This window comes from Telmatherina bonti (genome assembly GCF_933228915.1).
Source record: "Telmatherina bonti genome assembly, chromosome: 9".
Taxonomy (NCBI): domain Eukaryota; kingdom Metazoa; phylum Chordata; class Actinopteri; order Atheriniformes; family Telmatherinidae; genus Telmatherina; species Telmatherina bonti.
In genome coordinates this window covers 27,054,749-27,066,545 of record NC_136627.1, presented here as the reverse complement: position 1 = coordinate 27,066,545, position 11,797 = coordinate 27,054,749, and the positions used below count along the sequence as shown (strand labels likewise).

Genomic DNA, 11,797 nt, shown 5'->3' with positions numbered 1-11,797 from the left:
CTGTTTTTCTAAAATGTTCACAAAACATCAACTTTCAACTTCAGCCTTCGTATTTTCTTGTTGAATATGGCAGAAGCAGAGTCCTCCTTTATGGTTTTTGGCCATTCCAGAAGTAAATAGTAAACGTCCTCCACCTCCAGTAAGACATCTTCCTGTGAAGCAAAACGCATCCAGTACATTGTAATGTTCACTATAAGCCAATTATGACAACCAGCCACATGCACTGATGCACACTGGGATCTGAAGTGGTTCATTATAACTGTTCAGGGGAGTGTGTAACCATTTACCTTGGACAGTCTCAGCTGGCACTCTGACACAGAGCGTACCTTTGGCAGCTCTACTGTCAGCTCCATGCTGCGAGGAACTCCTGCTGTATCAGTCTTCACCTCAAGTTGGTACTCAGGCTTTTGAGGCTCCACAAAAGCAGTAGAGATGACCTGGATCAAATCTTTCTTTATGTGCACCGCAGGTTTACTGGTAATTTGGGCTGTGGAGACTTCGTCTTGTTTCTCTGATCGTAGAGAAGAGATCAGCCTCAAGAGGCCATCTGGAGTCTGGCTGACTGCAAAAAGGAAGACTAGATTATGAGAGCCTGGTGGGAGGTTTCAGATAATACACCTTCAAAGGACAGGAAAATAGGTTCAACATAAAGGGCTCGCAGTAGCTTATCAGAGTATGTGTCGTTTTCTCTACCTGTTTCCATTTGTTTGGAGGTGTTGGGCTTCGTTTGAAACCCAAGCCGGTGGTGTAAGTCACCTGGACTACTTTTTGGGCTGCAGCTGACAACACTGTACTCCTGAGATAACCGCATCCCATGCTGCTGCTGGGCAAACCTCAGGACTACCCCATAGACCTTGTTAATGTCTGCTTTATCTCCATTGCTTTCTGGTAGCACTGCAGGATTTAATGCCACATCCAACACAGCAAACCAACCTGTGGACAAAAGCCTTTGAGTACCTTGTTTATGTCATGTAACACAAAGGATGGCTTTGTTGCATATGATGTACCTTGATTTTCTTCTGTGCCTGTTTCCATTTTTCCTGCACACACTGATATGGGGCTGTTTAGATCCTGGGGCACAGGCACACATTTCCAGCTGCATATATTAATGTACAGCAAGCCTGTTTTTGGTTCCTGATAAGGACATGGATGTACTGTCAAAGGGACCGCCAAAACATGCCACATTCCTTAGCTATAAATGGACCAAGGCTTGACAGGTTTACAGAACATGCTAAAAGTCGGATGTTTTCCATGAGGAGCCAGATGGAGCTGAAACAGTTTGACAGGTCACCACAAGATTAATTATCAGAAACTCTATGTCATAATTAATTTTTAGTAAATACTGGATAGGCCATATAATATTCAAAAAAATATTCCTTATATATATATATATATATATATATATATATATATATATATATATATATATATATATATATATATGTGTGTGTGTGTGTGTGTGTGTGTGTGTGTGTGTGTGTGTGTGTGTGTGTGTGTGTGTACAAGGTCAGATTATCCAATCGGCATTATGGGCACAGGCCATGCTCACTTAGGGCCCTTTTTAGGCCCATGTGGGGCCCACGTAGGGCAAACACCAGCAGTTTTGACATGAACAAAATATACATAAAAGCCAGATAGTTACACCACAGTGTTTAGTGTATTCCTGTTGGTACCACTGGTTGAGAGATGTTAGAAATGTCATTTCACACTGTATCATTTGCAAATTTCACAATGTTGCAGTGGGGGAAGGGGACCCCTGGAACACTTTGGGCTCAAGGGGCCTGTGCACTTTAATTCGGCCCTGTATATATATATATGTATATATGTATATAATTTATTTATTTATTCTATTTATTGTTGTCCAGTCTAGCTACAAAGCCTACTTTGAGGATTTCTAAATGAAACAGACCGGTGCATTTTCTGCGTGCACATTTCATCCAGTGGGTGTGATATTTTAGGGCAAGCTGACTTGCTTGCAGTCTCATATTTGCATTAACAGCTGGAACTTACCAGTATTTGAGTGCGCAGACAAGAGTGGAGCTCAGGTGGTGAACTGAATTTAGCTCTTTCCGTCATCTGTTTCTCTGTGAACTTGCGATAGCCTTCGGGGTCATTTTCAGCTAGATCGTCCAGCATGGACCAAAGCTGGTTGACCTGCTGCAAAACATCCGCTGTACTTCCAGTAAAGGACATTTTAAGATGAACGCATTGAATGCAGTCCTGCCCCTGACCGTCAGCTAATTAGCTTCTTGCTAATAACAAAAAAAAAAAAAAAAAAAAAAAAAAAAAAAAAGAGTAGGAAACGTATTCTTTTTTAAGTTACGAAACGAGTATTTTACTTGGAGATGAGTCCAGTTAGTCTATACTATACGTCTTTAACTTTATCACATTAACTTTCTAATACTGGCTTGGCTAATGTTGTCAGTTGCTATGGAAACCGCATGAAACGTTACACAGTCACCACCTAGCGACGAAAACATCTGTCGTTCAATAAACAGGCTTAACACGTTGTCCAGAAGCACAACTTATTATTCAATACGTGAAAAATATAACATAAAAATGTATTTCTTTGTTTCCACTCTTTATATGTGTACATTATATAACAAACATGTAAAGTATAAATATAGTATATATTTGTAGTTTTTAAATATCTTTGTTACAGCAGCAGCATCCTCTTCCTGTGCTCCTTGAGCTTTTAATAATTCTGCAAAGAGAGAGTAATCATTAGTAAATAGTAAGATGTTTCAATATTGTTCATTTTGCAACTTTCTTTGTTTTACTATATGTAATTTTGATAATGTTTTGATTCAATTGGGGATTGCGTAACATGTTCTTTTTTTTAGTTAAGTAAGTAAGGAATACTTATTTAAACATAAAAAAAATGTATTAAAAAGCATCTAATTACATTTCAGTGTGAAGAAAAATATTATTAAAGCAAAAGCTTCTGCTTAGACTAAGCCTCAACAAATAATATTGACAATATTATAACAATGACATTAAATAATATTGACAATGATCACATTAAAATTTGAACTATTTCACAAACTAATTTGCTACTGATTCCTATAAAACACACTGATCATTAGTTTTAGAATAGAATAGCTGTTGTAAAGGCAGGGTGAACGCATACATTAGGATTACACTATGATTTCTGAACTGTCAAAATATGTGGTGATGCCATGTTGAATAAAAGTCTACCTCAATCATATCATAGATCCAGCCCAAGAACTCAGCTACTTTGGTGTAAACCCCGGGATGGTTTGGCTCAGCACAGCCTGTCCCCCAGCTGACAACCCCTACCAGCCTCCACACATTTTCATCTTGGCAAACCAGAGGACCTCCACTGTCCCCCTGGAGGGATAGATACGGAAGCTCTTTGTTTCAGCTGCAAACAAATCTCACAATAGACTATAAATCTTTAATTAGGTCCTACAAACTTTTCAAACTATGCGTCTGACCTGACATGCATCCACTTTCCCCTCGATGTATCCTGCGCAAAGCATCCGTGATGTGATTTCTCCATTGTACATGCAGGAGCTGTTGCATTTCTTTGTGCTTATTATTGGAACTGGTGCCTCTTTTAGGGTGTCAGGTGAGTGAACTACAAGAGGAAGAATGCATTTTAAGGCTGCTCTATCAATATCTTTCTTACGATCTCTCACTATGTTTGAATTATACTTAAGGCAGCGAGAAAATTTAGAGCAGTGGTGCATCAACTTACCACCATCAGGCTGAGTGTAACCCCATCCAGAAATCCAGCACTGTGTTCCACCTGGGATATCATGGTCATACTGGGGCAGACAGATGGGCCTGATTGCATCTAGTTACAAAGGAAAAAGAAACTTTCTGACATGCAAAAACATCACAAATTGGATTAAATAACCATTTCAAATCTTTTCATCTCCATGCAAGCATGTGTGGAGGAGAGCCACACAGTTTTTTTTTACCTCTCATTCTCTTGTTTTATTTCTTCTAATTTATTTATTTCTTTTTTTTTTTGTTGTTTTGTTTTTCATACTTTGGAGAACTGCTGAACAAATAGTGTTCTAAGTTTCAAGTAAACTATTCAACTGAATCCCATAGATCCTGTGGATTTTTTTCTTTTTTTTTTTTTTTTTGCTTCGTTGTGTGGATTATGAGGGATTAGAGGGTCAAACTAACGCTTTATTAAGGAAACTACAATGTAGCTTGATAGAGTGTGTTTTCCACAAACAGACATTTTGTGTTTCATGTCTCAACAAAAGCTTGTTACGAGACACACCTGAGAAATTGAGTGGTGTTCGCAGCTTCATCAGAGCTATGTCGTTGTCATGGCTCCTGTGGTTGTAGTTTTTGTTGTAGATGATTTTCTCCACAGCATATCCCGTATGCTGAGCCATTTTAGCGGAGCTGCGGGTCACAATGCCGGCATATACCACCCAGCTAGACACCTGAGGTAGCCTGTAGCTGACATTTGAAAGAAGAAAACACAAGACAGACACTGATAAGAAGGATAATATCCAGCTTTGTGCAGCTGTTAATGACTGATTTTTGTCCTTCACAGCTGCTGTAACCTTTGACCTATAGTGCTGTTAAGGTCAGCAGTCTTACTTGTGTACACAGTGGGCAGCTGTTACTATCCATTGAGTGGTGATGATGGAGCCTCCACAGGTGTGACGGTTGCTGTAGTAAAGGCTGACCTGCCAAGGCCACCTGCCCAGAGTGGCCTCAACTCCCCCTATTATCCTGGACAGCTTTGCACGAGTTCCACACTCTACACAGAGATCCCATTCATAAGAAAGGAGTTTAACTGGACAGGTCAAAAAGCGCTGTAAAAAACGTAATCATGCACTCTGTTCTGAGCTACATGATACGTTTGATATCACACCAAAAGCTGTGTTTAATTTGCTCACCGAAACATTGCAATGCAATAACCTTCCCTGTGATACAGCTCCCTCTAAATGAGAATAAACTGGTTAATTAATGAAGCACAATTAAGCTGTTGGTAGCCGTGATTTTCCATGCATATTTATGAATATGAAGTCATCAGACAAACTGCTTTACCTGAGCTGCCAAATGTTTTCCAGACTGTTCTTGTGCTCTGAGGTAATTTGTATGAAGCCGTCAGTGTAGTTTGGTCCGATATCTGTTAGATTCACTCCTTTATGCCTGGTTAGTCTGGCAACAAAGGATTAGAAAAAGTGATAAGAGAGAGAGAATCTAAATAATTCATGCTCATAAGCTGTAGAACATTGTAAATGAGGTATTAAAAGATGATGAATAAGCCAAGCCTTTGCAAAGCTGGCCAAATTTCCACCAGTTAGCTGCCACCGTAGCCTCAGTCTGTGTTCAGGGTTGAGCACTATAAACTGAGAAGGTGTGTTAGAGATCCAATTAGTGCAGACACACCTGAGATAACCCAGTTGTTTGCAAACCAGTGTTCCCAGCGATGAGTTCCATCTCTCATAGCACACCGGCAGCCAGGTAGGCAGCTTCCCCAGCTGGATCTCCAAGAGGGAGTTTTCTGGACTGATTCTGTAAAACACTGAACCTGATTGATTGAAAATCCCTCCAGAGACAAGCTCTCAGTACAACACTAATGAACAAACCTCCTATTCGAGTGGGCAATGATTTTGGAAAAAAAAAGAAGAAAAAAACACAAGTATCCATGCAAATGCAATCAATACAAACAGGTCATTATGTGTGATTTTTTTCATGTCAGTCAATGGGAACCTTGGAGGTTGAAGAGTGAGCAAAAGGCAACAAGAAGCAGCTGCTGAATATTCATTTTGCTACTGTGCAACTAAAAAAAAATTACTTCAGAAGTGACCCTGTACAATGAATCACATAAAAGTAAGCTGAGCAGCCACACAATCGCTGCCCTGATTAATTCACAAAACCTGGAAAGGAACAAAACCAAAAAAATAAGGAGGAGGCACAGACCTTTCCTTGGGTCAGCGACAGAAACATCCTCCGTCACGTTGCAGAAAAACGTCTCCTTTGTATCGCCAAGCCCTACTGGAGTTTGGGAAGAGGACGGCCTCAGCAGAAGTTTGACTAGATGCAGATAATGATGTTGTTAATAAGTACATTAATCAACCAACAACACAGAAAAACCTAAACTTTTTCTAAATGTTACCAGATAATCTGAATTAACACTCAGACAGACAGTGGAGGAGAGCAATTTTATTCTACAGAGAATAATGTAATTGAATAACTTGATGTCCAGAAGGCAGCCAAGAAGACAAGAAGCTAATTAAAACGTAGCATTATTTTTAAATGGTTTGTGCACGTTCCAGAAATCTTCTCTCTAAGCCTTAATTTGCTGGTGTGCTTCCATAATGCTGGAGGACTTCTGAGAAATGAAGTTAAAAATAAATAAATACAAAAATAGGAACGAGTTGAAGGTGAAATGATATAAATTATTAAAAGAAAACAAGTAAATATCCCAATTTTGTCATCCATGAACTCTACATAATAAATCCTTCTTTTTAAAAGCCATATGTTGCTGTATCAGTTTTACTTTCATTTGCTGCCAAGATTTCTTCTTTTAAAAGATGGGAATGATGAATCATATGAAGATTTATGCCTATTTTAGTTTTATATGGCAGTGCCAGGCGGATTAATTGGCCAGGGAACAGGATTGGCTTCGTTAGGTATTTGCAGCCATATCTGCATCAAAAATATGCCTCCAAATAAGTAATTAAAGCACAGCACACATCATCCACAGTGGAGATAATATGTTTCTTAGTCTGACCACCAGAGAGCACTAACAAGTCTAATTTTAACTTCTCATTTCTTAGAGAAAGCTTATTTCACGAGGAACACTCTGTTATATAATGATGGATTTTTAATCAGAAAAAAAAAAAAAAAAAGATTCATCAAGTATACTCACATTTCTCAAACCGAAGAATCTGCCACAGCAGTCAGTTTGGTTTTTACTAACAACATGATAATATTACCTCTTAATCAAGAAGTGGCTGCAAGACTGCATCAAAATTTTAAAAGCTTTAAGATGCTCTCTGTAAATTAGCTTTGACCTAAGACTGTACAGCTCTAATTTGGCATTTTGCACATTCATTTCCACTTCCTGGCCCCTGCAATGCTTATTTAGTGATTCTTTCTCAGACGCATTGACTCACCTAGAAACCAGACACCTACAACTAAGCCTCCCAGGAGTCCGACTGCACACACCGCTGCCAGCAGCCTCACCAGTCTGTGAGCTAAAGCAACAGTTAATACTTGAATTAATGCCTCTCGAACCCTGATGTAATCTGAGAGGAATTATCAAGCGTATGCTGTTAAATAAATTGTACACAGTCAGAAAGGAGCACGCTTTGTTCTATACATGTGTGATACTAAGAAATTGGAAAGCAAAAACCACAAGCAAAGAAAAAAAAAACCGAAAATACTGCTGCAGTAGTTTGATATCTGCTGCTCACCGGCTGGTGCACCTCTTCAGCTTACCATGACTAGTGGAGTGAATGCCTTTTAACCAGCCTTGGACTCCTTTGGTCCCCGCAACTCCTTCCGTTGTCTCTGACTGAAAAGGATGACTGACAGCTGCTGGGTTTTCAATCACTGATAAAACGTCTCCATCAAGACTCTGTAAGGAATACAGCAGGCTTACAGCTGTTTTCGTCTGACAACGTCTGGGCAGCCGCGCTGACCATCTGCTCCCAAACAACACCTGACAGGTTCTGTCAAATTAAATTAGGAGCTCTGTAATCCCAAACATTGGTCACCGCTGACCAGATGTGTATGCGGTCACTTGTAAACATATGTGTTAATGTCACATTTCTTCTCAGTGATTAAAGTATAAATAAGTCACAATGTATGTGTGTGTGTGTGTGTTTGTTTATTGAACTAACTCACAGAAGCAGCTGTTTCTATGCGTTTTATATCAAGAATAGTGCTATAATTATAATAAAGCTTATGATAAAAGCGACAATAACAGAGCAAAATCCATCTATATGGACGAATCTGTTGTTGTGCCGTTGTGTGTGGCAAACATAATTTAACCTCTGGAATGCCTGTGCTGCATCTCTGTAGCTCAGGGAACCATTAAAAATTCAGCACAGCTGCTCAGAAGAAAGAAATGTGACAGAAACAAGTGAGATTTGGGTTTGAAGGGAATCTGGTGTGTGTGAAGAGTTTCTGAGTGTGAGAGTGAAAATAGGAGTGTGATGGAGGTGATGCTGTGCAGACTACGCTACACTGCAACAGAGCAAGGTGTGGTTAATATTTGGGCTCCTTTGTTCTTACCATGTTTTCCTTGCATTCAGTCCTGAGGGAAAGGGAGTTGTATCCGTGCTCATCTGTAGGCCTACGCTGGAGGTGTGGAGCTCTGTCCCCCTCGGAGGTGATGCACCATTTGCCATTTAACAGAATGCAACTCTGGATTTTCCCTTCACAAAGAGACAATGAGGTCAGCAGCAGGCTAGAGAATGAGGTTGTTGTTTGTCCAGGGAGGTCATGAGGCCTGTGGAAGCAAGCTGAACCAGGTCTTTGTAAGTGGGTGGGGGGGCGCATCTCCAGAGATACCTCCAAGCTGAATATTGACAGGACACCGGGGTATTTGCTAAGTAACACTTTTTACCTGTGCCAAAAGATTGTCTGTTTTCACCTGAGATCCATTATTACCTGACAGTTTGCAGGTTCTGGGAAAAGGTCATTATTGCAGATTGTTGAAAAGCCTCATGTCATGTCGGTCCCCATCATTTCAAATCCGAAGCTATCATCTCTTATCACTCATGAGCAAAATGAAGTCTGCTCTGTCTGCTCGCTGACAGATGAGACTTTCTCCTTTTTTTTAACTGCTTATTGATTTCTCTTTTTTTTTTTCTTGAATTGTTTTTCAGGTTTTTTAAATTCTTTTGTGTGTCTGGCTACTTAATGAAATGTGAGTTGAGGGGCATATGAGAAGCAATTAACTCTAAGAATAGAAAAAAAATAAGGACGTGTGGTTTTTGAAAAATGCTCGGACGATATCTTGAGCTTCAATCAGATACGAGACCAAAGCCTGCCGTTGCTTCATATCCCGGAAGACACACTGAATTTCTATTGACATGACACTTAATTAGATCCTTGTAGCTAAAAGGAACATTTGATAACAGAGGTATTTATGTGTGTCCTGTCTGCAAGGTGTGGGGATTAGACAGAGTCCACATGAAGGGATAAACTGCCAGGGTGAAAATTCCTCCTTGTCTGACTGTCAAAGCAAAATCCCAGAAACGACCTAGATCTATTCGGCTCATCTAACAGGTGTCGCGTTGAATTATTTGGAAAACAAACGCAGAATAATGAGAGCGATGGCAGCAGCGTAAATTGCATGTGATGGAGCAACAGCTGAGTTTTATACCACCTGGGTTGGGGGGGTTAATAATATTTGATGATATTAGCATTGGTCTAAATTGTTCTCCTGCTGAGGCATACAAGCTGTTGGCTGGTAATTTCCTCGAATGCTTGATGTCTCCGTCTGGTGAAATGTATTCTCCTACAAAGTAAGGTTATTTACAGAGAAGCATTCACTGAATTCACCTTTCTTAGAAATGAGTTTCATTTTATTTCAATTCAGGGTTACATATCTGTATCATCTTCATTCTTTCCACCATGTTTTGGTGTAGTACGTATCCTCAAATGTCACAGTTCATCGCTCTCCATTATTGTAAGACACAAGTCAAATGGTGATGTTTTCTGGAACAATAAAGTTGTTCATCCGAAGATGAACTGCCCTGAGGTGGAAATCTGCCCTATGATCTGAATAAAAGTAGTTTTGGAAATGGTGAATGTTACTCATCCTTTACAGTAAACAAGAGAGGGACCCCTTTGCTCATATGTGTGCAGCTTAAACTCAATCTTCTGTGATTGTATATGGTGTACATAACCATGATTAACTTCCTATATGAATACTAAGTGATACATGTAGCTGCCATTCAGCTGATGTTCTCATTTGGATGCTGCAGTCTGTGGTGCCGACGATGGCAACAAATCAATAACCAAACTGAGGATTAGAGACCTTTTGGGGGTTTTTTTTTTTTTTTTTTTAATCATTGTGCAAACAATTTGTAGATTTACGCTTGTAGTTCAGTGAAATTAACATCTGTTCTCAGAAGGGGTGAAGTCTTCAGGGTTTTTCTTTAATTCTTACATCAGTTATTATAATGAGAAACAACGACAGCTCTAAACTGTGCCAGCGTCTTGACTAGGTTGGCTCACATTCATGTTCAGATCAGACATGTAAATTAAAGCGCCTGCAAAGTGACCACAACAATAACAGTGGTCCCAGTGTGAACTACATTTTGTTTCTACATGTATCACAGTCTGAGGTTCCCCCCGGAGAGGCTGGCTGCAGGCCAGCTTGGAACTGCATCTATCTTTTTTTCTGCCATGAACAGGGACTGATTCCTCCCCATTTGGTGTTGAGATTTGATCAGCTCTCTTCTTACACCGTCTATCCACTGTCCAATTCCTGAACCTCAGATGTGGTCTCCTGGTCCCCACCCACAGATCCTTTAGTAAGGTTTTATGGATGCAGAATAGAGAAAAACTTATTTCTTTTATTTATTTTTTTTTAACCTTGGATGGTTTTAACCTGAATGGCTATTTTGACTAAATCAGCCAAGAAAGGCATCTAAAACTGAATCACTCCTGTGTTTTCCTGCTTTTTTTCTGTGACGACAAAGCAGAGATGGTAAAGGTTGAACGTGTCTTCTGCACAGAGGCTGCTCAGGGAGAGCCAAGGCTGTTAAAGACAGTGGTACCGCTTTCTGTCTTATGCTGGAATCCTCTAAACACCCAACAGATTAACACTAATAACTCCTGATGAATACAGTCTACCACATTCAACATCTGACTTGCTCTCGCACGTTTAAAGGCTTATTGAAAGAAACTGAGTAAATTTAGAAAATCTGTAACGCTCAGATCAGGCAGCTAAATGCAGCATTTCTCAGTCCATGTCCCCACTGCCCTGCGTGTTTTAGATGTTTCCCTGATTCAATGCAATTCAATGGCAGGAAAGAACAGCACGTCAGTAGGCTTGTAGTGAAGTTAATGACAATCCATCTGTTTGAGTCAGGTGTGTTGGAACAGAGAGTCATCTGAACCACACAAGGACCAGGATTAATAAACACTGGCTAAATGGGAGGTTCACACAGATCACAGCCAGATAAATGCTCAAAGCTTACCTCCAAGGGAGCTAATTCACTCTTCATATCTGTAATCCTTATGTCGTCTGTTTGATATTTTAATCTACTACACTGAATCCAGGTCTAGAAAGGTTCTGAAAGACAATATGTTAAAAGTTAGAAATAGCTCCATATAAGTTTGTGCATCCTTCATGGTCAGCTGATCAGTATTTCACAAAGGGGGGGGGGGGGGGGGGGGGTTGTTAAAAGCTTGCTGGAGACGGAGAGTTTTGAGGTTTTTGCCTATGGGATTTTTATTCATTCCTCCCACAAGTATTATGCAAGTATTTTGGGCTGGTTCATGTGGGTTCTAATTTTGAGGGCCGTCCATGGATGTTTATGCATCATGGCCAAACATTCGGCCTAAGATTTTTGAGGGAGTCCCTGGTGGATTTGGAGATGTATTTAGAATCATCATCCAGTGACAAAAATCCTCCAATTTTCATCTTCAGATGCTTTTTTAATGTCTTCTTCCAGAGTTTACTGGTGGTAAACTGAATCCATTTTTTCTGGCCACCCGTAAAATATTCTTTGTATCACTACCTCCAAAATAAACCTACAGCTGAGCTGAACAGTGGGGGGACATGTTCTTTTCTAAACTATTTTCCTCCCAAAACAACGTTGTTTTGGGA

The 11,797-nt window shown here is 40.0% G+C and overlaps 2 protein-coding genes across 2 annotated transcripts; both read right to left on the bottom strand.

The window, feature by feature from the left end:
• Nucleotides 1-17: 17 nt before the first annotated feature.
• pih1d2 (PIH1 domain containing 2) lies at nucleotides 18-2,193 on the bottom strand (the record flags this gene model as incomplete). Its single annotated transcript, XM_079247036.1, has 5 exons — nucleotides 18-152; nucleotides 288-562; nucleotides 694-933; nucleotides 1,008-1,134; nucleotides 2,011-2,193. The coding sequence occupies 5 exons, from the start codon at nucleotides 2,191-2,193 to the stop codon at nucleotides 18-20; spliced, it is 960 nt and encodes a 319-aa protein (XP_079103162.1).
• Nucleotides 2,194-2,635: 442 nt separating this feature from the next.
• Nucleotides 2,636-8,654, bottom strand: tmprss5 (transmembrane serine protease 5; the record flags this gene model as incomplete). The annotated part of the gene is made up of 14 exons (XM_079246011.1): nucleotides 2,636-2,704; nucleotides 3,199-3,351; nucleotides 3,459-3,601; nucleotides 3,722-3,820; nucleotides 4,262-4,446; nucleotides 4,591-4,753; nucleotides 4,893-4,936; nucleotides 5,044-5,157; nucleotides 5,389-5,530; nucleotides 5,923-6,036; nucleotides 7,122-7,202; nucleotides 7,447-7,585; nucleotides 8,245-8,530; nucleotides 8,623-8,654. The coding sequence occupies 14 exons, from the start codon at nucleotides 8,652-8,654 to the stop codon at nucleotides 2,696-2,698; spliced, it is 1,704 nt and encodes a 567-aa protein (XP_079102137.1). The 3' UTR covers nucleotides 2,636-2,695.
• Nucleotides 8,655-11,797: the final 3,143 nt, after the last annotated feature.